This window comes from Gopherus evgoodei, chromosome 16 (genome assembly GCF_007399415.2).
Source record: "Gopherus evgoodei ecotype Sinaloan lineage chromosome 16, rGopEvg1_v1.p, whole genome shotgun sequence".
Lineage (NCBI taxonomy): Eukaryota > Metazoa > Chordata > Testudines > Testudinidae > Gopherus > Gopherus evgoodei.
In genome coordinates, this window is record NC_044337.1 from 18,635,463 (window position 1) to 18,661,392 (window position 25,930).

The window sequence follows — 25,930 nt, forward strand, 5'->3', positions numbered from 1 at the left end:
GGGGTGACAACCAGGCACAACAGAGTGGGGAAGAGACAAAGGATGCAAGCCTGGCTCTATTGAAGTGACTGGCTTAGCTACCATTGACTAAAATGGCACCAGAGTCTTAGCTGCCACACCGTTTTCCTACTGTGGTGTCTCTGAAGCCAAGCCCTGGATGGAATATGCAGCTAAGATTGTGCATGATTTAATTGAATCTAATTTCAACCAACTTGGGGCTTGCTGTTGGCTGCTAAACTGCTGCTTTGTTGGGCACCCCAACGATTATTTTACAGATGATTTATACCCAATGAAACAAAGATCATTTTATCTGTGGAATTTAATATATGCCAGCAGGACAGAACAGTGGCAGCTACGGTATCAGTCCCTGTTTATTTCTTTTTCTTTGGGATGATGCTGGTGATCCTTCAGGCTTGACTTGTCTTATAATGAACTGCTTTGTTCGCAGTGGGAATATTTGGAATTTGTAAAAAGCCTACAAGGGATGATATGACTCAGTGGGGAAACATTCGGTCCAGCTGACATAAATCGGCATATTGAAGTCAATGAAACTGAACTGATTTGCACCAGCTGAGGCTCTGGCCCTTCAGAACTTGGGGTGGCTTCCCAAGAGGGGAGAGTATTTAAGTGTCTTGATAACAGGGTGCAAAACTCCCCAGCTTTATCGAGTCCCCTTTTTTTTTGGCTAAATGGATCCCTGAGTTCTTACAGCTGTTGGAATGCTGAGTAATTCCAAATAGCCTCGCAATAACGCATCACATGATCCACCCGAGGGCAGTCTTATGGTCTTACAAAGATATAGTTGCAATCTGTGAGGAGCTTATTTATGTATTTTCTCTATTGTGATATAGCAGCTTTTGTCACCTCATTTGGTTGACCTTGAAATTGGAATTATTGAAGAAAGATGGCTCAGAATCAGGCCAGAGTGCTGGACGTTTAACTAGTTGCTTGAGAGCGAGTGAATATTGAAATCCCACAGGTATGAATGAGTCTACAGGTTCCAGATAAGTCCTTTACTAGAGAGAGCCAAATTCAGCCTTGGTGCAAGGAGAAGCATTTGCATTCAGTGGGAGTTGTATCCAAAAACACCGGAGTTGCATTTGTCTCTCTGTCTGTTTAGGTACTTCCGTGGATCTCAGACCTGTGGTATCTGGCTAATGATCATGGGATTTAAGTCATTTCCCCTCCAGCCTAAGGCATCTGTTTAAACACATAAGCATTTAGCTAGAGAGTGCCAAATTCATGCCTGGCATAGAAGAGTATTGAATTCTAATGCTCCTGCTTACTCCAGGTCTGGATTTGGTCCTATCGCTTTGAATCATGGTAATAATGGAGGCAGTGAACGACATCTGTGAATGTTAGGAAAGAATTTGGTGTTTATTAACTCAGTGCTAAACAGATAAGCTTTTAAAAGTAATCCCCCCCTAAAAAAAAAAGAAAGGGAGGGGGGAAGGGAGTCCATTCCTTTGACATTGCTCTGGCTATTTGATTTCTTTAGCTGGTTTCTGTGCAGAGCTGTAAGGCATTCAGCATGTTGCCCTGACAGTAGCTTTGTCAGTGAACAGGAATTTTAGCTTGAAACTTCCCCTGCAGGGGAACAGCCGTCCAGATCTCTCCCTTTTTTTTTAAAAAACCAACAACCTGGTGGATTGACCTCGTCTGATCAGGCCAGTACTTCAAAGAGAATTCCATTATGGGGGAGATTCCAACTCTTCCCCCCTCCCTTGTGACTGAGAGCCCATTGGGCTGTAGGTGTGAGAGATTCCCATTCTGGAGTCCTTTTCCGAGCATACACGCCCCTGCTGATGCGTACTAGATTTGGATGAGAATGCTGAGTGCCAGCTGGCTGGTCCTGTATCTTGACCCGCTCTGATGTCACAATACGAGCAGTTTTGTCTGGACAATTTTTAAGCACCTTTTCCTTTTAAAATAAATAAAAACACCTCTTTCATCTGTGCAGGTGAAGAAATTCTCCCTCTTTATTCAGACTGAACCATCTGTTTGAAGAGACAAGAAAGCAAAACAGAACTCTACGGTGCATAATGTCTTTCATGCAGAATAAAAACTTTGCAGAATAAAAATTAATAATAATACTTTGCACCTGTCATCAGAGGACCTCAAAGGGCCTTACAAATGCTAATTAAGTAACTGTCACAACACCCCTGGAGGGTGTTATCCTTTATTTTTAAAGATGAATGAACTGAGAAATAGACACGTTATAGCTGCTGAGGATGTGGCTCTTAAATGGGTTCAGCTCCGTAGTAAGGGGAGCTGCATCCGTTTATATTAGCTGAATACCTGGCTCTAAAGGTATGTCTACACTACCTGCCGGATCGGTGGGCAGTGATCAATCCAGCAGGGATCGATTTATCGCGTCTAGTCTAGACGCGATAAATTGACCCCCAAGCCCTCTCCCGTCGACTCCTGTACTCCACCGCCGCGAGAGGTGCAAGCAGAGTCAATGGGGGACCTGCAGCAGTCAACTCACCGCGTTGAAGACACCACAGTGAATAGGTCTAAGTACGTCAACTTCAGCTACGTTATTCACATAGCTGAAGTTGCGTAACTTAGATTGTTCCCCCTGCCCCCAGCGTAGACTAGGGCTAAGTGTCTGTATAAAGTCCCGTAGTGAATCAGTAGCAAAGCTGTGTCTCGGAGCCATATCTCTTACGGCTGAATTCTTAACTCAGTGCTGGTGAAAATCTGGAGCAAGATCATTGAAATCAAAGGACTTTGGGATCAGAATCTGGCCATTCATTTCCTGTTTTCCCCCAAGTCTCTGCTTTAAATGACACATGCAAAAAGTGAATTTCTCTGTCCCTGAGCTATTTGTTATGATTTTAGAGGCATCTGCAAGGGAGAAAAGATGCATCTCCAAATAAGATCTGAAATGAGATGAAGAGCTGCTGAGGCAGAGAGACAGAGGAAAGCTGTTCCAGATGATACAAATATGAATATGAATATATGTTTCCAAGCACAGCAACATCACGCTTTAGCAAACTGTTGGAGCAGTGGGCTGGGAGACCAAGATTATTTTCCTTACTCTGCCACTGACTCACTAAGTAACCTTGGGCAAGTCACTTAACCTCTCTGTACTTATTCGCCCCATCTGTAAAATGGGAGTAATAATGCTTAGCCATCTTTCTAAAGCTTGAGACACTTGGATGGAAGGAGTTCAAAGTAATTCTTCTTTCTTCTTCTTTACTATCATTTATTATTATTATTATTTATGATTATAAAGGAAGTCCCAGAGACTTTTCTTTTGGCTATCCTGCAGCTGTCAGAAAGTAAAGGACGCATTGGTCTAGGCTGAGCATTGTTTCTCAATCTCTACAGTTTGGTCACCCGTTATTCGAAAACAACATTTTTCATGACTCCTTGACATTTACTGTAAAAGTAAGAGTGAAAAATGTCTTGATGCTAAGCCTATACAATTGATTTGGGTGTGTGTTTTGAGGGGCTGACAGAGAATACTTGACCTTGAAAGGTAAAGATGTGTGGGGAGTGATGGGGGGTGATGTGATGTCTTTTTTAGGTAGTAATAAAATTTTCAATGCCACATGACTCTGGCGCCTCTCCGATTGCCTTTAACGACTCCTCCCCGCCCCTTGGGATCATAACCCACTGGCTGAGAAATACCTGTCTGGAACTTTCAAGCAAGGATTCAGGTTGGAACAGAACAAAACTCCACCCTCTCAAGCCTCTGTGGGTTTCTTTTAACTGTTTGGAAAAACAAAGCTTTATTTCATTCTTTGGTTAACATGAGAATAAAATGCACAGGTTAGTCCTGGAAATAACCCACGCTAGATGCCATCAAACGGTGCAGAACAAACGATCTACATACTTTTAGATTCAGAATGGTATTAAACGAGAGATGAGAATTTTAGGAAGGCCAAAATTTCATGTGGGTTCCCAATGGACTCCCTCTCTCTTCCAAAAATGTCCCCAACCAAAAACCAACAACAAACTATAGTTGGCATTAATGGCAATGTGGCTAGCAGACTCAGCCAAAAGACTGGGAAAGGAAGACTGAACTGTCCCGTGAACCAGACAGATAGTCCTTCCAGGCCAGCCCTGAAGGTAGGCTGCAGGGCACTGCAGGCTTGTCCTGTTGCTCTCATTACTGCAAATGTTTTTAAACAGATGGCTTTGATATCTCAGGATGTCAAGCCAGCACCTTTCACAAGCAATGAAACAAACTCGACAGTTTATAAGTGCACACTGGGATAGGTTTTCCAGATGTGTTCTCCTCCCACCCCTTTTTTTTTAACCAGAGAAATAGTTTGTCTTTTACTAAACACACCCCATGTACCCTGTTTGTAAGCACCTGGCATCTCAGCGTGGGTAAACTGCTAGTAGCTGTGAGTACTCAGGGAATTCTAGTGAGAGTCTCAGCTCTTCTCTGTTGCTGTGTGGGCACTGTTTTATTTAAAAAATTAAACTACCTTGAAATTATTTTAAGAGTTCCTTATAGAACTGAGACTATTTAGATGCAAGTCATCATTGCGGTATTGCCAGCTCTTGTGATTGTATCCAGAGTCTTATGACATTTGGTGTTTTTTCTTAAAGCCCCTGCTCCTGGAGTCATGTGCTTATCTCAGCTTTCATTAAAAAAGAAAAAGTAACTTTTGTGAATAGAGGAAAGTTTGAAAATGTGACCCCTAAAGGCTCAAGAAGGCAAATAAAGCCTCCAAAAATTATTATTATTATTATTGGTTTAAAAATCCTGGGATTTAGAAATAATCTCATGATTGTTTGGGGGATTTATGATTTTTGAGCACCTGCGGTTGGCTTTACTGGTATTGTATGCTGCTGCAGTGCAGTTTAGACAGGAAAATGGATTCATAAGGGTGACTACATGGAGGGTTTGAGTGGGAAAACAAGGAGAAAGAAAAAGCCAATGCCAGCAAATGGCACCATGTAAAGAAACAGAAAAGCAACTGGAAATTGTCAGTCAATAGCATCTTGGGGGTGACAATAATTTAAGTATTAAATACAGTCATGAGTCTCAGATATAATTGCTTTCCTTGGGGATTAGGCATTTGGGGGCATTATGTCTCTGAATTCGATGCCTAGAAAAATAAAGGGAGAGAGAATTGTATAGTGGTTTGTTACTGGTGAATCTGTCATTTTTCAGGCAGTGGATTCGCAGCTCCCCACAAGTGAGGGTGACCAGACAGCAAGTGTGAAAAATTGGGACGGGAGTAGGGAGGTAATAGGATCCTATATAAGAAAAAGACCCCAAAATCGAACTGTCCCTATAAAATTGGGACATCTGGTCACCCTACCACAAGTAGTTAAGTGATTTATGTATTCTAGCACTTGGTAAAAAGGCCCAGCAAACTACATAGCTTTAGGTAGTAAAATTGAATATTACAGGTAAAAGCTACTGGTAAAATGTTGTTTTCTGGGCGTTTCAAAGGGCTCTAGGGCCCATCTCCCACTGAGTTTCAATAGAGTTTAACTCCCTTAGTCTCCTGTGAAAATAACATTTACCTCTGTTTCCAGACTGATTCTGATTTTCAGAATCTCACTTCCTCCAGCCACTCCAGGAACTACAGTGTTGACACAAAAAGAACTGGGAAATGTCCATGTAAATTTGGGCTTGATGGGATGACCTTTCTTAGTGGATACACCAGTTTTAGAGAGCATACAAATACCAAAAAATGCCACACAGTTTCCTCAAATTAGGGTGACCAGATGTCCCGATATTATAGGGACAGTCCTGATTTTTGGGTCTTTTTCTTATATTGGCTCCTATTATCCCCCACCCTCTGTCCCGATTTTTCACATTTTCTGTCTGGTCACCCTACCTCAAATGCAGTGAGAAGAGGGATTATTACAAGTGAAATGGGGCATAAGATAAGATGCTTCAGCAAATAAAGATAAAATAAATTGGACAGTCCAGTTCTGATTTCAGTTACACTAACATAAACCAGGAGTGGCTCCACTGAAGTCAATGCTGTTACATTGATGTAGGTGAGATCAGAATCAGGCCTAGAGAGAGCTGTGTTTAGCTGAGATGCGTGGATGAAATTTGAATCTGTGTGCTCATTCAGGCTTCCCCCTGAACTTGAACTGAACCTTTTTTGAGAACCAACATGCATTTCAATGACTATTTACCCCTATTATTTTTCATGTATAGAAATGGTCATTGTGCTTCTAGGCTGTGTCTGGGCCCAAAAAGTTGGGTGAAGAGGGGAAGCAGCAAAGGTGTCCTAGGATTAGGAAGGTCTTTTCTCCCAAGATTTCCAGCACAGATTTGCAGATGCCAGAGAGCTGGATAGATTGAATCAGCATCTATCACTAGCCTCACCTAGACTGCACATCCCTGTGCTATGTCTCTCGCGATAAATGAACAGTGATGAAAGCCATTGAATCAAATCTTGAAGTCTTAACACAGCTTTTCCTCAGTTCTTACTTTGGCAAAGCTCCCACTGACTTCAAATCTAACTGCACCGATTTTTAGATTGTAAACTGCTTGGGGCAGGGACTGTCTTTTTGTTCTGTGTTTTGTACAGCACCTGGCACAGAGAAGTTAGTGACTGGGGCTCCTAGGTGCTACTGCAATAGAAATGAATAATAACAATTGACTAGGTTCAGACTCAGAGTAGAATCATCAGCATTGAATGTACTGTTAATATCTTACTCCTTGTCCCCTTGTTACGTGCACAGACCTGCATTTATCTGAGCACAGCTAGATGTGTGCAGCTAACTGAATGGCATCCACTGTCATAGCTAAACCCGGGTTCTGTTAGAGTTTTAGTCTATATTTTGCTCCTTGACTTTCAATGTGTAATGCCAATGAAAAAATCTCTTGTTATTGCATATGTCCAGAAAGATCAGAATTACGTTTTCCTTGCCTAAAATTATATTTACAGTACAGTCAAGGAGGGGGAAAGGTTGGTATTAACAACCCAGATGTGTTGGGAGCAGTGTTTACATCTAGTTGTGTGAATTCATAATGTTCCAATTTTCACCTTCAGACTTTAATGATACTTTGGTTTCCTTTATAGTTCATTATAGGCTCTTTTGTGATCAGCTGTGAAGCACGGCTACTAAGTCGCATCTGGTGGTTTTGCAATATTACAGGGGATTACTGTCCGCTGGGGTGGGGCAGGTAATGCAAACTGCTTGCATTTTGGCTGGAGTTTGTGTTCAGACCACCAGCCCAGAAGTCAAAGGACTCCGCTCCAATAACGTTTGGCATCAACACTGCTTGATTTTCTTAAAGAATCTTGTTAAAAAAAGGCTTTTTTGCATTTGTGTGTCTGCAGCCCAAAGAGTGGAGTTACTAATTTAATAGTAGCTCCTGCTAACCCCAGTTTTAGCAAGTAATTAACCAATTAGAGGCCTAATTAACTCAGGAAGGTTGGCCTTGTGGTTAAGGCCCTGGCCTGGGACTTGGAAAAGTTGTTTGATTCCTACCTCTGCCACAGTGTGAACTTGGGCAAGTCATTCAGTCTCTCTTTGCCTGATTTCCCCCTAAGTAAAAACAGGGAAATAATACTTCCTTTGTCTGCCCCCCCTAGCAGTTCTTTGGTGCAGGCTTGTCTCTACAGCATCTAGTACAATGATCTCAGCTGGACCCTGAAAAACGCTACCATAATATAAGTAATAATCATAACAATGATTCTTCTCTCATTCGCGCCTGTTTTTAAACCAAAGCCAGTGTAACTCCCTCAGCATTCAGTAGAGTTACTCCTGATTTATACTGATTTAAGAAAGTAAAGAATCTGGATATATTTCTGCTCTTTGCATCCTCCGGCATGATCTGGGTATGTTTACCGCTCTTTTAAAGTACTTATGAAAACGGGTAGATTTTAGGGCCAAAGCTGGGTTGTCAGTTTTGTTGGCCAGTCTTGCTGCATCTTGATGGAAAGGATGATCTTGTGTTTAATGTTGCATAGTAATGTTATTAATGAAAATGCAAGCAAAAAAAAGAGAACATTTAGAAGGCAGTAGCTAATTCACTTTGAAAATCAAGGCCAGTCTCAGTGCCACGAATGTAAGAAATACACTATCAAGTCAGTTTTGATTCAGTCCAGTCCCTATCCTGCTGTCTCTGGTTCCATCGCAGATTTTGCCATGGGCTGCTTCTGGGTTTCTCAGTTTTGTTTACAGAGGGCCCCAAAAGCCCAGTGAAATAAAATTATTGGTTTGCTGATGTTGAAAGACGCCGTATCTGGGTGAAAATCACCTCTGTGCAGAGAGGCAGCATTAGGCCAGTGGTTCTCAAATTTTGTACCGGTGACCCCTTTCACACAGCAAGCTCTGAGTGCGATCACCGTAATAAATTAAAAACACTTTTTTATATATTTAACACCATTATAAATGCTGGAGCAAAGCGGGGTTTGGGGTGGAGGATGACAGCTTGTGACCCCCCAGATAATAACCTCACGACCCCCTGAGGGATTCCGACCCCTAGTTTGAGAACCCCTGCATTAAGCCTTATTTCAAGGGATTGAGTGACATGCAAATAGTCCATAGGCCCTCCTGCTGCCTCTCAGCATGGCTGGAATTTCCTCCACCGTGTGCTGCTTTCAGATATTACTGCAAGCCGAGAACAAAGGGAACTGCAACAGAATTGAATTGGGTTATATGGTTCCAGTCACCATACATCTCTGGACCCTGGTGTAGCTATTGGAGTCAGTGGAGTTACACCAAAGGCAATTTTTGTTCCATTATTTTTAGTCACACCTTGAACTTTTGAACCTGAAAATACAAGGGGTAAGTTTTTTTTCCTCTTTTCACTGACTACTTTTGTATGGTGCAAAACACATGCTGTAATACAGAGGAAGTCCTAATGCTGTTGTTTGTAATAAAAAGACAAAATATTAAAAATAAAATAAATCGGTTTGTTTCTCAGAGTGGAGAAGTGCTGTCCTAGGAATAGTTTCTGACCTTTCATATTTAATACTGCTCAGTCCTGCCCCTTAAATATTTTTAACTCCTATGGAGAGACAATATCTTCAATTCAGGAGCCCAGTTCCTGGTATTCAATGGGAATCCACATGGAAGGTCCCAGCTAGACAAGAGGAGAGGACAGTATACTGACTGACCTGTTCTGTTGGAGATTCAGGCTGGTCCTCACACACCAGACATCAGTAAGGGTTTTCATTAACTGCTGTTACCAGTCACTGGACTCTAGTCTCTCCCTCGGTTCCTTTGGAACCCAATCCCCCAAAACGCCAAAGCACGTGTTCAATATTCCGTGCTGGGTTTGTGCATTGAACATGGAAACATCCTTTAATCTTTCAGAGGGGTCTCCATGGGTTTGTTGCAGAGCGGCGTATTAAATCTTATTTGTAAAGCAGCACTGATTGCAGGCAGCGTATAACACAAGGCTCTCGTTCTATGCTGAAGAGCTTAAAATGGTGCTGCTCTTCAGAGCTCTTGGCTACAATGCATTCCTGAGGATCGGTGAGGAACCGCCATCCTTGAAAACAGCATCCTCCCACAGCTGCTCAGGCTGGGCTGCAGGGTGGTATTACTTGCCCTTTGTGAAGGACTAAGAGTGTTTTTCCCACTACCCAGTGCCCTGGATAAGATCATAGATCTTTGGCCCATCAGCAGGGATCCCAAACCTGGCACCAAAATGATTTCCCCTGGTGCCCACATGAATTGTGAAGGATGCACCTCTCTCCTACGGCCAGCAATTCTACATAGTAACTCAAACCTCCAAATTAATAAGGTTTCACCAGAAATAGAAGATCTTAGGTTCCCGTTATGGGTTCTGCTGTCTCTCTTACATAGTAACCCAGGGAACAAAGATGCTGTACAATGACATCCTTTAGAAGCTACCTAGGATGTAAGATGGTACTGTAAGCTTTATGGGTGCAAGGAGAGGCATGTTTAAACCATACAGTAATTCTTGTAAGAGTCTTGGCCCTAGCTAGGAACTATACCTGACTGAAAATTCATGGGATTGATTTTACCTTTGGTGTTGGTGCAAGTACAGTCTGTCGCTCAATTTATATACAGCACCTACCACAACAGAGCCCTTTATCTCGGTTCGAACCTTATTGCTGTAACATACATAATAATACAATTATGTAGAGCTCATTAACTATTGGGGGACTTGATGTTCTCACTGAATGATGAACAGATGTCTGTGCATAGTTAACTCATCCCAAAACGATAGTATTCAAAACTCAGCCAAAGGGAATTTTCATGGTCTCTGTTTCAAAGGAAATCCATTTTTGATCAGCATGTCAAAGGCACATGTCATGTTTAACTTCAAGTGGTGCCCATGGCCTTGCTTTCTTGTTATATTTGATTTTATCTAGTAATGGTCCAGTATCCTTGAATGCTTTCCGGGTGATGAAAATTCATGTTGGTACATGCGCTCCTAGCAAATAGGCAGCAAGCGTGAACTTTTGATGAAAACAATCATGATGGCAGGTTACAGAACCTTTCGTTTACTCCAGACACTGCTTCTCACTGGTAGCATCATTTTCATAGGCAATTAAAAGGAAGGATGGTCTTATGGTTAAAGCTCTGGACGGGGAGATCTGAGTGCTAAAGACTCCTTGTACGACTTTGGCAAGTCACTTCATCTTCCACATCCCAATCCCCCAATTGTGAAGTGGGCTTAATCCTGTTTTTTTCCCACCCTTGCTCTGGCTTGTCTACTTCGACTGGAATCTTTTTGAGGAGGGTCTGCTTCTCCCATATTGCAGCCACTGGAAGCTCTTTTAATACAACCCATAGCATTAGCAAGAATGATTGGTGCGATGTTCTCTGGCATAGCAGGTCTCCTTCACAATTTATAGGAATAACGATTGGCACCTAGGGCCTTGCAAACATAAATGATTTGAGCCTCACAACAATCTTCTGAGGTGGGTAAGTTTTAGCATCTCCATTTTATAGATGAGGATAGAAAAGCAGATATCCATCTGAGCCAATCACCTTTTTATGCACACTGGAGAACCAGATATGCTATATTCAAACCCTGGGATTGCCACATATGAGTCCCTTTAAAAATGTGCACAGCAGGGAAAAGGTGTTAATGAATTGTCAGTTTGCACTTTCCATTTGCTGTAATATTCAAGTTACCAAACTGGCCAACATATCACGGAAATCGGTGTTACTTGAATTATTGGATGCTGGATGTTGTTTTGATTAAGAGATGACTCTAAGACTCTTGTTAGTACTATGACCACAGCTGAAATGCAAGTCCCTTTGTGCTAGGTGCTGTACAAACACATAATGAAAGACAAGCCCTGCGCTGAATAGACAGCAGGTGTCAGAGAGGTGACTTACCCAAGGTCATGCAACAGGTTGCAGGAAAAGCTGGGAACAGAACCTGGGTCTCCTGACACCAAGTCTATTGTCCTACCTACTAGACTGCACTCACTGTCCTAAAGTCCTGCAGTCTCTTTAGAGTCTGCAGACAGAATTGTTCCTAGCAGGAAACCCATACATTTAGGCCAGTGGATTAATTAAGAAATCACAGTGAAAACATCCTGTCTCCAGTTCCGCTCCTGGAGATGACTTGTTCTCTCACTGGAGGTAATGGCACCTTTTAGAGATATTTACACTCGCTCCAGATGGGCTTTTAGAGGATCTATTATTTTGCAGCCATTTCAAATCTGTTGCTGATGATGTATCAGCCTGTCTGCTGCTGACTTTTCTGGGCAGCGCAGCACACAAATTGTTTTCCCTAGTCAGTCTGGGAAGTTAGTAGAGAAGCAGAAAGAGCCACAGGGTCTATCTGGGTGTCCAGCAGAAAAAGAATCCACTTTATATTCATTACAGCCAAGTGCTACCTCTGCTCTACTGCTAAGAACACTACATATGGTAGATGTGCTTTTCTGTGCATGTTTTTTTTAGCCTTTTCTCTTTTACATCCTCAAAAATACCAGGAACTCATGGATATTTCAAAATATTTCTAGCTTAATGAAGATGACTCCTAATGGGAAATGTCTGTATTCTGAAACAGTATAAGGTACCTCCCACCATTCTTTATCCCTCCAACTAATTTAGGCATTTGTTAAGTACTCGTCACAGTTTTAGATGCTTTCATGGCATTCCAGTCTTGGATACAGCAGAAACTGGTGGAATAATATTTTCAGGTGATGAAAAACCCGAAAGGGATTTTTTTCTAGTGTACTGTACATTAAGGGTCTATTTGTCAATAGTTTTAGACAGAATTAGTAAATGATTATTGGATATTAAGCATACTAGAGGCAGGAGAAGGATGTGTTATACAGATGGTTATAACCACATCAGTAGAAAAGGTGTCATAGACTGGCAAATAAAGTTGGTGTTATAGGCTACCTATATGTTATAAGCAACTGGTTGGCCTCTATAAATAATCTATAACAGTTGATTAAATTATTTTTTTTAAATGTTGTCATGAATTAACCCTTTATAAATGACTTATACATGTAAGCTTCAAATAATATGTGATTTCCACTCCCTTTAATTTATTTATTTCTGAAAGGAGGAAGAGGGTGTGGGAGTTTTCTATTTATTTGTCATTTTGTCATTTTCAATTTGTATACTACTCTGATGCACGGACATAATTTATATGTATAACCTCTGATACCAGAAATGTGGGGGTCTAATTTCTGTCTGGGAATGAAAAAAATATTAAACTGTTTATGTAGTCTGTAAGTATTAGCTTATCTTATTCATTCACAGCTGGTATATGTTCCATTTAAAAGACCTATTTGTCAATCTCTTATCATTATTTGTGTATTTATTTTTTTCAAATTCTCAAAGTGGTGGTAATCACAGATTATGAAATAGCTTGATCCTGAGATAAGGCTTATTCTCTCTCTCTTTCCCCATTTGAAAGGATTTCCCTTACTTTATTTCTCTGTGTCACTAATGTTGGAAGATCTGTCCTCTTCCAGAAAAGGAGCTATCACGCATCTGGCTGCTGGTAGTGATTGTATTATCATTGGATTGTTCCCTGAGCTAATAACAAGTTGGCACTCTCAGCCACATATATCACACTGCAACACTGTTTCAAAATGTCTGTGGATGCTGGATGCCAGTTTGCTAGAGGTCATTGCTGAGGATGTCAATATCAAGCGAGCTATCTGATATTTGATTGCGTCCTTGAAGGTTGAATAAAATATTTCCTCTGGGAAAATAATTTGCTATGAGAATAAAACTGAAATATACTGTCTTGGCAAGGCTAAATGAGGCTTTTCAAGCAGAGATTGCTCTGGGCGGTGCCAAATCGTTGCTGAGTTGGGTGGTTCGTCTTTTTGACAGCTCTTGGCTCAAAGTACTGGGTCAAAATTCACAATAATTGGTTGTAAATGTTTATGGTCTGTTTTGGTTAATCTAATTTGCCATCTCTGCTGTTGATGTGAAAAATACCAGATCAGCCAGTTAATGGTATGCACCATGCATGCTATGTCACTGGTGTTTTAGAGGTTTAACATCTGGATGCAAACTAACCCCCAATTAGCTAGGACGGATGGCTCTGAGTGTAATATCGAATCCTTCCATTAGTGATTTTTCAAGGTTTTTAGTTAAAGCAAATGCTAATAAGGATGTGATCCTAATGAGATATAGTAAAAAGGCCCGCCGGGCATTACACCTTTTGCTTCATGTTGTTAGCAGGAATGATTCCATTGCTTATTCTGATGCATTATTGCATACAAGACTATAGGCAGTGAATTCCACTGAAGATCATGCTTCAGGCTGTTTATATTGAAATAAGACAGCCTTTCTCCCATTGTCCTTTATGCTTTTTGCACAATACGCGCACCTGCTGCAGTCTGCCTCCCCTGCCAGCACAGGTGCCTGATCTGCATAGTTTTCTCTGAATTCACAATTCAAGTGGCAGGCTCCGTGCTGGGGGTGGAGAGAAGCAAGAAATGAGTTTTTCCGGCATGGACAGTAATTGAACATTTCTTGTCTTGTAATGCTCAGATCTTTTCTATTAATTACAATAATTTGTATAATAGTAGCCAGAGGGGATTGATGTGCAGAGGTCAGGGCATGTCATTACTGTAGGACCTGTGGTGAGACCTGATTAAGAGAGTGAATTTTGTGGTGTGCTTGACTCAGGTGTGTGCTCAGACACAAAGCTGAAATTCAGTTGCCTTCAGACACTGAAAATGTACAGTATTGCTACTACCACCCAAAACTCACTGTCTGGAGTGTTTCCTTTGGAGCTGAACAAAGCATGGGGCAGGATTTTCAAGAGCACAACTCAAAACCAAAAGCTTTGCAGGTCTGGACAAACCTGGCTTGAGTGTCAGGTTTCTTAACCAAATCAAAAACTCTTGAGTTTTGCGTAGTTTAAGTTGTTACAGAAATGTGCACAACTCTAGCGTTACAGTTATTGCTAAATGTAAGCAATTGTGCTTGGTATGGTAACACCCATAGACGTTTTCAGGCTACGGTTGCAAGATTATAACCGAGTTCAAAAAATAACTAGATAACTTCATGGAGGATAGGCCAATCAATGGCTATTAGCCAGGATGTGCAGAGATAATGTCCCTAGCCTCTGTTTGCCAGAAGCTGAGAATGGGCGACAGGGGATGGATCATTTGATGATTACCTGTTCTGTTCATTCCCTCTGGGGCATCTGGCATTGACCACTGTTGGAAGACACAATACTGGCTAGATGGGCCTTTGGTCTGACCTAGTATGGCCGTTCTTATGCTGGTTTTGTTGGGTGCTAAGTTATAGCAGTGGGAAGACAAATACATCATTCTAGGAAAGAGAATGATGGTTGGAACCTCTGGGGGTTCCTTTGCTCTGTTCCTGGAGGGGAGGGCAGAGGTTTTGGCAAGGAAAGAGATGAACTGGGGAGGAGTTAGCCCTGGAGGGATGAGTCACTCAGTTGGACCAGGGCTGTAGAGATTATTCTAGCCATTTGGCATCCAGCTTCAAGCTGACATTGGGAGCAGTCTGTCTTCAGATTTGAAGATGCACAGAATATGCATCCGAGTGATACCACAGATGTACAGTGCAAACAGCTCCTTAGGTTCTATAGTACCTGACCGGAACTCTTCTCTACTGCCACCAGTTAATACCCTGAAGCCTGATTATTGATAATCTGATTATTGATAAGCCCATTATCCTAACTAGCATGAATGTAAATGCTATTCTTATAGATGTATAAGTGTCTAAACTATTCCTTGTTGTTCTAATTTTGAAGATGGCATTAGCAATGTATTTGCTATTCATTTATTAGAAAAAAAACTGTTCTGGTTGAAAACGATTATTGATGATTAGTATTATTATAATGGATCTTGGCAAAAACCGATACTTTTGCCTACTAATTCTGGTTTCTCCTCTTTTCTTCTTGCAGCTGAACCTGCAGATCTCTTGAAGGTATTAGATTTTCATAATTTACCTGACGGTATCACTAAAACAACAGGGTTTTGCACAAGCAGAAAATCTTCAAAAGGCGCAGATGTTGCTTTTCGAGTAACAAAAGATGCTCAGCTTAGTGCACCAACAAAGCAGTTATATCCTGGTAAGTGAAACCTTTTGATTTGGGACTGCCTGCGAAAATATCTGATCTTTTCCTCCACGTTCTAGAATTGCACTTGAAACACTGCATGCTTTTTTCATTTTGTGTGTGTCTGGAAGGGAAATAGTCTACTAGTAGTCTACTCTTTGGGGGAGATACGAACTGCCTAATCATCTAATAATGTTAAAATAGCTACACTCATTTTTTCCCCACTTCATCTGAACGGGGTGGTACATCATCCAGCGAACATGCGAACACTGGCTAATTACATCTGTTCCCATCTCCGCTAACAAGCTGGTGTTTCTCATTATCACAGGCTGGTATCCAGTTGTGAATAGAGACTTGGAAGGCGCAAACATTAAATCAGAACACCTCCCATGAGCCCCAGTTCTTATTCTAAGAAATATTTAAATATTTATCAGAATCTTATTATAGAAAGAAAATAGCATTAGCCCCCATAAATCCAGTGAGTAGCAGGGTGCTTATTAAAAACCAGCTACACTACAGACACATTTTTAATTTTGCATTAGGTGATGAAGCATTACATTTAAAAAGCAAAAATTTCTGTAAACTGAGAGCTGTGGTCCTTGCTTTAAATGGACTAATGAATTAGGGCTGAAACTGTCTAGCTAAAGTACTTATATGGCCCAATTTACTTTAGTATCTGAGTGCCTCACAGCCATGTTTTTATCCCCCCAACACCCACACGAGTGAGGGAAGTGCTAGTATTCACATTTTACACGTGGGAAATGGAGGCACAGAGAGAGCAAGTGCCTAAAACTTCCTAAGTTCATATAGGAAGCCTGCGGTGGAACAGGGAATTGAACTCCTGTCTCACGTGTCCGGGACGTGCATGGTACGCATAGTGGAGCAGGAGTCGTGCCTGATGGTCAGAGCAGGAACTGGTAGCCAGGAGTTGGAGCCCAGAGTCAGAGGTGGAGTCAGAGGCTAATTGTCAGAGCCATGGATGAGTGCCAAAGTCAGAGTTGCAGGGCCAATGGGGACGGGATGCGGGGTCGGGAGGTCAGACCATAAATTATGAAAGTAGACATTGAAATTCAAAAAGTTAAAGCTGCATAACCATTAAAACACCATGTCAACATCTCATGTCAAAATATGCAAAGTTCATATCCTTAAATCAAACTCTAATAAGTTCTTGAGCAGTATTTTTGTTACTTTGCATATCTGTAAATTTCGATTATTGATGGAAATACTTTTTTATAGATTTGTGTGTGTATGGTGGAACGGATGTTTATCCACATTTACTTATAAAATTGAATTCTTCCAAGCCTAAATATTTTCAAGCCAAGAAATGCAGTGTCATCACCAGTCTGGAATAATGTAAAATGTTTTCCCTGGCTGTGGACATTATATCCAAGAGCCACATTCAAAGGACGTTTTTCTAGTGTGCATAATAGCTTGCTCTAACCCCTGCACAGTGGGTTTTGGCTTTCATAGGTTTGCATGCTGTGCAATTCAAGTGGCACTTTCAGCGACTCTGGGCTTAAGCAGGTGGACAGGCTCTTCTGGGCAGTGAATGCATATGGCCAATGCAGCAAAAGGATTGAATAATGAACCTTCTAGCCTGTTAATACAATTTTCTCTTGTCCCAAGGAGAGAGTTTGAGATCCTGGTAGAGTCCTTTATATTGCCCTATGTCATAGCATTCCCTCTCAGATCTGAACCTTAGAGTTCAGAAAATGAGATCCTAGCACCTGAATTCTCTAAGCTTAATTTCCAGCTTAGATCTGATAGCACTGCCACCACCCAAAAATATAGTGTTTTGGGGCACTCTGACCTCCCCAACCTTCCCTGGGGACCCCAAGAACCCAGATCCCTTGGGTTCTTAAAACAAGGAGAAACAAACCATTCCCCCACCTTTCCCCCTCCCAGAATTTCCCTCCCTGAGCTATCCTGAGAGATACTGATCCAACCTCTAAATCACCATACAGAGAAGCATCTCCCTTCCCTTCCACAAAGAGGCAAACAGATTTAAGGAAAACAGAGAGAGATTCTATCTCTCCCCCTCCCGTCTCCCCCACCCGTCCTGGTGAGTTATCCCAATCCCCTGGAATAAAACAAGGGAGACAAGGAAAAAAAAAATCAGTCAGGTTCTCTAAAAAGAAATCTTTTAATAAAAGAAAGGAAAAAGTAAAGAATTATCTCTGTAACTTCAAGATGTAAATATTACAGGGTCATATAGCTTACAGATACCAGAAAGAGACTTTCCCCCTAGTACCAATACAAAACAAAATATTCCCAGCAACTACACATATAAAAGTTAACCAGCCAGATCCACAACTGCAAATAGAGTAAAACAATCAAAAAGCCTAAACCGCCTGTTTTTACTTACTATTTGGAAAGAAACTTAGAGAGCCTGTAGTAATGTCTGGTCTCTCTCAGACCCTCCGAGAGAAGAACACACAACGGACAAAGAACACGCACAAAAACTTCCCTCCACCCAAATTTAAAAGTATCTTGTCTTCTGATTGGTCTTCTGGTCAGGTGTCCAGTTCCCTGCTTGTAAACCTTTACAGGTACAAGAGACATTAACCCTTAACAATCTGTTTATGACACCCTACCACACTATAATCTCTTTTCACCTACCCTCCTGTCATTCTTGTTTTTCATTCGCCATCCTTTTTAGCTCTGATAAAACCTGGATGGGTATTTCCTTGGCATCTACCAAAGCAACTCTTCAGTCACTTGTAGGGCTCCCACTCAGTGACATACTAACGTCCCCATCTCTCTCTCCAAAGGCTTCCTTTTGTCTATTGCTGGGAAAGCGAGGTTAAGAACTGGGTCTCCTGGATGCTAATCCAGAGCACCATGACTCCATGCCAGCATTTCCCTCTGATATAAGCGTTGTCTCAATACAGCCCAATAACTAGATGAGACTTTAGGTGCCCCCAGCAAATGAATAAGAGGAAATGTAAAGATAATGAATAATTGTAGAGCAATTTACCACGGGAAATGTGTTGTTGTTTTTTTTGTGATTTAATGTTACGAAGTGGGTGGGTGTGGGTAAAAACCTTTAAAACATAGCTTTCCCCTCCCGCTATAAAGGGCTGTAGGCAAACAGGTAATATTTTGTGCTAATTAGAAGTTTGTATTTTTTTTAAGATGGGTCATTTTATGGGCTTTCCGTTCTGCTTCTGTAGTTACAGCTAACAAAGCAGATTTTTTTTAAAAGTGCATTTGTGTTTTTAAACCCACGAAAGAGAGGAAATCTGCCAAGATGATCTTTCCTGAGCTCCCAAAATAAGTTCTTCAGCTTCCTTGCAAAATCATGTTCTTCCAACCTCATGCAAGGGCAAGAAAGAAGAGGAAGACATTGTCTTTCAGTAGCAGCAACGAAAATGCAGTAATTTGCATTCCTGTTGCATAATTAATGTTCTCTGCATTATTTGTGCATGTATTTTTAAGGGTGAAGCATCCTAGATTATAGCCAGGACATTTCCTCTAGGAAGAAAATGAACCACACCAGAAAAATCAGGGTCCCCTCAGATGCACTAATAGCAAGGGACTAAATTGGGCCTTTAAATAACCATTCTGCTCTGAAAAGTAACTATAAAAATGGTACCTTCTTATGCAACAGATCTGGTATTTGTGGGTATCTAGAGTTGGATCTGATGATTCTGGTGACACAGAATGAGTTCTGACTGCTTTTTAATCTATTAAACCCCACAAAACCAGCATGGCTAAGAGAAAATGAGCATGCTCTCCTTCCTTCCCAGCTCATCAGCAGAGTTCTTTACTAGGCTGCAGTTAGTTACACCTCTGCAAACTCCTTTGGGGAACTGCCCAGGTATCACCGAGGCTATATGTAGAAGACAATAAGGTTGAATAAGTGTCACTTAAAGGTCTAATTTTGCCTTAATTAGTGACCATGACTTTTGAGAAGGAAAGAACCCAGTCCTACTCCACAGACTCGAGTCTGGTGGTTGTAAAAAGATGTTTCTCTTCATTAATGGACTGCATTTGACACAGATATCATGAAGGATAGGGAGAGGGAGAAAAGAGAGAATCTCCACTGTTCAGTCTTTACAGCCACCCGGTCTCTTTTCAGTGCCCGTGCACTAGTGTTAAGGGACAACCTATGGGATCACGGGACGTGGCTGTTAGGTGGAGTCACAGCACCCTAACAGGCATTCACAGACCCATTATGCCTTGTTCCAAAAGTCAAGCTGCCGTGGTGGAATGTGGATCTGTTCTGTTCCCGGAAAATGAAATGCCAGAGCATGCCGAAGATGCTGTCTCCGAACTACTCACTTGCAGCTAATTGTTTTGGCACGGAGATGGCTGAGTGCAGAGGAATAATCTGTGCCTCTTTGTGCCCATACCATACTCCTTCCCCCTTCAATGGCCTTTGAAAAGAGCCGCTGAAGATCAGGGATATTTCAATGGACACTGCCCCATCTGTAAATGGTTAGTTCTCATGCTGTCGCTTGGACAGCACAGAGGCCACCAAATGCTTTATGCACCTCCATGATGTTCTGTCCCATGCCAAATCTGGCATGTTATGCGGTAAGGTGCCTATGAGGGACAGGTGTCTGTTGATGCTGTCCAGCCATTGGGTTTTAGGCCTTTTGGGGCTGAGGAGCATCCATTTTTCCATCCTGCTTTCATTAGGTCAATGTCTAAGATGATCCTCGCAGGGCAGTTGGTGGGCAATTGGAGCAGGTAACCATATCACCTAAGGGGGGTTGGATAATCATTTTGAGAGAGTGGGACCTGTTTAGTTAGAAAATGGTTACCTGCGTTTGCCTTGGGTGGTATGAAATCTGTAAAATGGGGACATTAATATTTAGTTAACTCACAAGCGTGCTGCCAAAAGCAGTTTATAATGATTTGAGCTAGAGTGGCACTCAGCCTTGAGGGGATATTGATACAATGGGCAAAATTCATTACTGGTGTAATTCCCTTGATTGGAGAAATGGGTGCTCAACACCATTCAGCACGAACATTGTTGAAAATGTAGAATGTACATAGGTGTATAAAGGCTTGACCCAAAGCCTATTGAAGTCAATGGGTGTCTTTCCATTTATTGCAATAGAATTTGGATCACATCCTATGTGCTATTTTGTTATTAGTTTTATTGCATTCTGAACGGAACCCCCTCCACATATCATTGGATAGCCTGGATCATTTCTAACCATGACAGGAAATGCATTGTTACTTTGCTAGGGTAACAGAGCAATAACAGAGTCATGTCAGCCATAATTTATCAGTTATGATTATTTGAGTTGAGAAACACATTGCCATGGAGACATTTTAATAATAATAAAACAATAAATTAAAAGCAGCGTTTTAATGATTTAGGAAGTCATTGAGGTTGAAAAGTTCTGTACGGAGGGTTCATAATGAAATTCTCCATTTTTATGGATCATTTTGGATGTGAAGTATTTTACATAAAAGACCTCAAATTGTTCTCCATAATTGTAACCAGGAAAATGTCTGCATTTGATTTGAAATGGCAGTGATATGAGTATACAGGCAGAAGGAAAGAGATGGCACAATTCATCCTAGGGCAGGCACAGTTATCACATACCTTCATTTCTGGGACCATGTCTTGGCTTACATAAGTGTAGGGACGGGGATTAAGCACTGGGCTTAGTTCTCCACTCTGTAACAGTGGTTTTACACTACTGTAAATTCATTAAAGTCAGTGGGGTTAGGTTGACATAAAACCAGCGTAACAGTGCAGGGAAACAGCTTCCTTATTACATCTCAGTACTTTTAGGGAAAACTGTGTCCTGGTCCATATCCACAGCTGGTGTAAATTGGGTGCAACTCCCTTGATTTCAATGCTGCTGCACCCCTTTACATCAGCTGAGGATCTGGCCCCATATTCTTTGTTGAGTTACTTTCAGAATTCTGGTATCCACTTGCAGATGGTATTACCAAAAGGATTGATGTTCATAAGATGAGCCAGACCCTCAGCTGGAATAAACTGCCCTTGTTCCAGTGAAGTCACCAGCTTGGTGGACTTGGTGACACTCCTGTGCTGAACAGGACCATTTAAGTGCATGGGGTAGACCTCTGCCTGGGGGCTGAATTTCATTTCACACCTTGCAGGACAGCAATTGTTTTTCTATGTTCCAGGCGTTCTGTGTGAATTTGGTGGCTTTCTGCTTTCTCGTTTGTTCTCTGATTACAGCTGAGTACCTAGAGTGGATTTTAGGTGCTAAAGGAAATGAAAATGAATGAATGAAAGAAAGGAGTTTGATGCAAAGGAACTGGCAGATGCAAATTCCCCAGGACAGTGGAGACAATTATCTGACAGTCTCTTTCTTATGACTTCCTTGCCTCTGTGTTCAGCAAGTCCTGCTGTGGTCTGATACACTCCCCACACTTTGAATAAGGCCCACTGTAGCCTAACTAGGTCAAATCCCTCATTCAGCCCTGGGGCATCCTTTAAGAAAAGCCTGCAGTAGGGTGGGAAACCTGTGTGAAGTTGCTGGACACTTGGGTTAATATTTTTGTGGTTTAGATAGCTGTGAATTTACAGCTTAAAAAATTCACCCAGGGCTATTACTTCCCCACACACTGCCAGGCACCACACAGAGATGTTCACGTCGCACACATGACCTATCAGAGCAACACCCTGTTCCATTCTGGCACTCCTGCGCTTAAGATTTCCTCAGTGGATAAGCGCAAGAGGACAATTATGTCCTTCTTTGAAGGCCTTAGCCCGAGGGACATATACCCTTGCAAGTGTTGTTATATGTTTAGAATACAACATATTAAGACGACAGAAATACACACATTTCTCTATAATAAGCTAAAGAAGTGCCCCCTCCCGACCCCTCCTTTAGTTAGTAATTCACACCCCCTGCATATTGTAGGAATTAATTTTCGGAGATGGACGTGGGTTTTGTCATTTGGATTAATCTCTGGAATCTGCAGTGCTGCTGATGGAGGGAGAGGCAGAAAACCAAACCAGCTGCGGTTTCTGATGCCAGGAGGCGTATACAGCACTGGCAGTTAGAAAGCTCTCACGCGCTGCCTTGCAGCCTTGGGTTCAACTGATCTGCAGTCTCTGAGGATGGACTGCACCCCTGTCCAAATGACTGGATCGAGCCTATGCACCACGCCAGTGAAGCCCTGTTTTCAGGGCTTAATTACAACACGGGCATTGCAAGAATAAAGACAGGATCCCACAATATCATTGTGCTCGCTTTCCTGACTCTAATCACACTTTAATCTCCATGTGAAGGAGGACATGGGCCAAGGTATCGCTGTGGATGATTGGCATGAGAAGCTGTCTTTGCCACGTGCTTTTCAAAGCTCAGTCAAACCAAAGTCTCCATTTTATTGTCGGATTTATTTTTGCTTTTAGATTTTTGCTGCCCATGCTAATGCGGTGAGCCAAAGCCACAGAATGCTCTGTTCTTGCCTAAATAGACAAAAACTGAGTAAAAAAGCCCCAGCAAAACAGCATAGCGCCTAATACATTGCATGTGTCTACTTAACAGGGGACATTTTTATAAAAATAATCCCTGAGTTTCCAGCATCTCTAGACCCTGTGGCACAGCATATCTTGTCCCCTAAGAAGTTCCAGGGCATACCATGGAACGAAGTGGCCTAAACACTACAGATTTACATGCATCGCTTGCAACAGCAGCATCTTAGTGTCCCATTGGAGGTCTCCCATCCAGCAACATTGAGGCCCTCCTCTGCTTAGCGTGGGAGTTGGAATGTGGCATGGTTGTAGTTTCAATGGTAAAGACCAAAAAAGGCTCATTGATCATTAATGAATGATCCCTAGCAAGGTTGACCGCTGAACTGGAAGACTGACTGAGCCCTTAGAATAGAAAACTCTTTTCCATGGGAACTGCTTTTCACCAAATTTTCTGCTATCGTCTCCCTGGTCTTAATCTAAGCGGACCAGATGTCCTGATTTTATAGGGACAGTCCCGATATTTGGAGCTTTGTCTTATATAGGTGCCTATTACTCCCATCCCAATTTTTCACACTTGCTGTCTGTTCTCCCTAGCTTAATCACATAATGACTCCTAATCACAATTTGCTGTGTGATTAGGTGGAGGAATTGAGCCTTCAGACATATCCCTCCCCTCCCTACCCTGCAAGGACCTTTGTAGCTCCATGTTGTCTGAAGCCATTGTACTGCTCCATTATCGAGTTAGAATTGTGGTGTTGTGGTTGTATCCGTACACAACACTTTGTTGTTTTATAAAGTGTCTTATTACTGGTAATGGAGCTGCCGGGCACATTCCTGTAGGATGCATTGTCCCTGTCCGCAGGTAGCACTGACATAACTTTCTGCCATGGGCAGCAGTTTGGGGATTGTTAATATGGACAAATCTTAGAAGGAGGCGCAATCGCTGGTAGTTTCTCCTCTGTTCACCGGGTTGCAGAATGTATGAATTGCGTGCACACCATCACATCCAAAAGAACAACTAACCCCTTTGCCTTTCCACTTCAGCTTCGGCCTTTCCTGAGGACTTCTCCATTCTGTCCACTGTAAAAGCCAAGAAAGGAAGTCAGTCCTTCTTGATCTCCATTTACAATGAGCAAGGGATCCAGCAGATTGGCATGGAGATAGGTAGATCTCCTGTATTCCTGTACGAAGACCATACTGGGAAGCCAGGCCCAGAAGACTATCCTCTTTTTCGAGGCATTAACCTATCAGATGGCAAGTAAGTCATGTATTGAGAACATGGTGCACGATAAAAGCAATCATCAGTCTGTATGAGAATCTATATGAATACCTAAGTGTGTATTAGGTGTATATCCTATGTATATATTTTACCAGTGCTCTATTTCAGCTAACTGAGCTCTTCCATTCTGCCATATAAACAGGTGTGCAAAAACTCTTTGAACATTAGTGAAATATGAGGCACTTCAGGCCAGTGGGGACTTGTGGCTATAGGGATGACATTCCCCCTGTGCAAAGGGCTTACACAAACCTGTGTGACACTTAAGGTCCATGCAAATCACCCGGTGTTGGGCTTAAGGAGGACAGAAGAGGGGGATGAGGGGAAAATTGGGGCTCCACTTCTCCCCCCAATGTGCCCCACAACTGTGCAGGGGAGACTCCCACTCTGAGGGATTAGGAGTCAAGTGGTCCTACCTGTTGCCCCAGCCTTGTGAATTCCTCTTTTGGGGATTTAAATGATGCATGGACCTTTTACCAGCCCTCTGCCCATCAGTGAATTTCACTCCATTTGGGGACAATGATTGGCCCATAGTTTTATATCAACATTCTTTCATGATCAACTACTTGTTTTAAACAGTTGGCTCATTAATAAAAGCAGAAGGCTCTCTTTAACTAGCTCGCGGGCTGCTGTGTTATTTCACAGGTGGCACAGAATAGCCATCAGTGTACAGAAGAAAAATGTCACTTTGATTTTGGACTGTAAAAAGAAGGTGTCTAAGTTCTTGGACAGAAGTGAGCACCCCATCATTGACGTGAACGGCATCATTGTGTTTGGAACCAGGATACTGGATGAGGAAGTCTTTGAGGTAAGACACGGATGTAAGCAGTGGTCTGGGGGTGAGAAGGAGATGCAGTACAAAGCCTCTGAGCTGCTGTTCCAATTGATGAATGGTTTGTAAAGCTCATTGCTGGGATTCATCATGGGGCTTGGTTTGTTTGTTTGTTTGTTTTAAGCCTAATTGTTAAATCCAGGGTAGGACGTTATTTATTGGATATAATGTCCTATTTTAATAGTGATTAGAATTGTGGGCCAGATCCTCAGATGGGTAAATTAGCCGATTCCAACAGAGTAACACTGATAAATCTGGCTCTTAGAAAGTTTGGTTTTTTTTAATTAAATTGCCTCTGAATCTGGCTTTCACTGTCATATGATCCTGTGGAAGGTAAAATCTGGATTTAACTGGCACTGGAGGGTCTTTCTCAAGCAGTGCATGCATTTGAAACTCAGCGGCTAGGCTGACTGCAATGTTTAAGCAGAGTTCAGTAGTGTAAAGCCTATAAACGGACTGTCTGGGCCAGCTGATAGAGTGGCTTCTCTTAAAATCAGAATCTTATCCCACTTGGCTGAGAATCATCACATTTTATAGAGTCCCATTTTAGCCATTTGAAATGGGTTCTGGGAACCTTTCCCCTTGCTTGTCGGTGTCATTTAAATCAGGCTGTCCTTCCCTTGCTTTGATTCTGGTCAAGAATACAAATAAGGAGTCTGTGTTTCTGCAATTTCAGGACATTGGTTTGCCCTAGTGTGTGGGTCAGGGCTCTGACCTTAATAACAGTGAGGTTTCCATTCGTTCCTGCTTTGTGTTGTTTGCTGTGGCTTGGAAGTGAAGGCTGAGGAAGGCAATTCCTTGCTTAGCACAGTACTGCTCTCAAGACTATAAGGCCTGGCTAGGGAGAGGTGCTACCACTTCCATGGGCATGGCCTTGAACCCTGATCTCGTGCCCTAAGACGCAACAAAGCTGTTGCATCGCCAGACTGAGTGGGTGCCTCCCTTCCCGCCCACAGCCGTTGCATA

At 42.1% G+C, this 25,930-nt stretch overlaps 1 protein-coding gene across 2 annotated transcripts in view; it reads left to right on the top strand.

The window, feature by feature from the left end:
- COL5A1 (collagen type V alpha 1 chain) overlaps positions 1-25,930 on the top strand; it is a 243,899-nt gene that overhangs the window by 40,691 nt on the left and 177,278 nt on the right. For both annotated transcript variants that reach the window (XM_030535663.1, XM_030535661.1), the window contains exons 2-4: positions 15,287-15,454; positions 23,901-24,114; positions 24,778-24,940. In XM_030535663.1, coding sequence (XP_030391523.1) covers positions 15,287-15,454; positions 23,901-24,114; positions 24,778-24,940 — 545 coding nt within the window. The remainder of the gene's footprint in view (positions 1-15,286; positions 15,455-23,900; positions 24,115-24,777; positions 24,941-25,930) is intronic.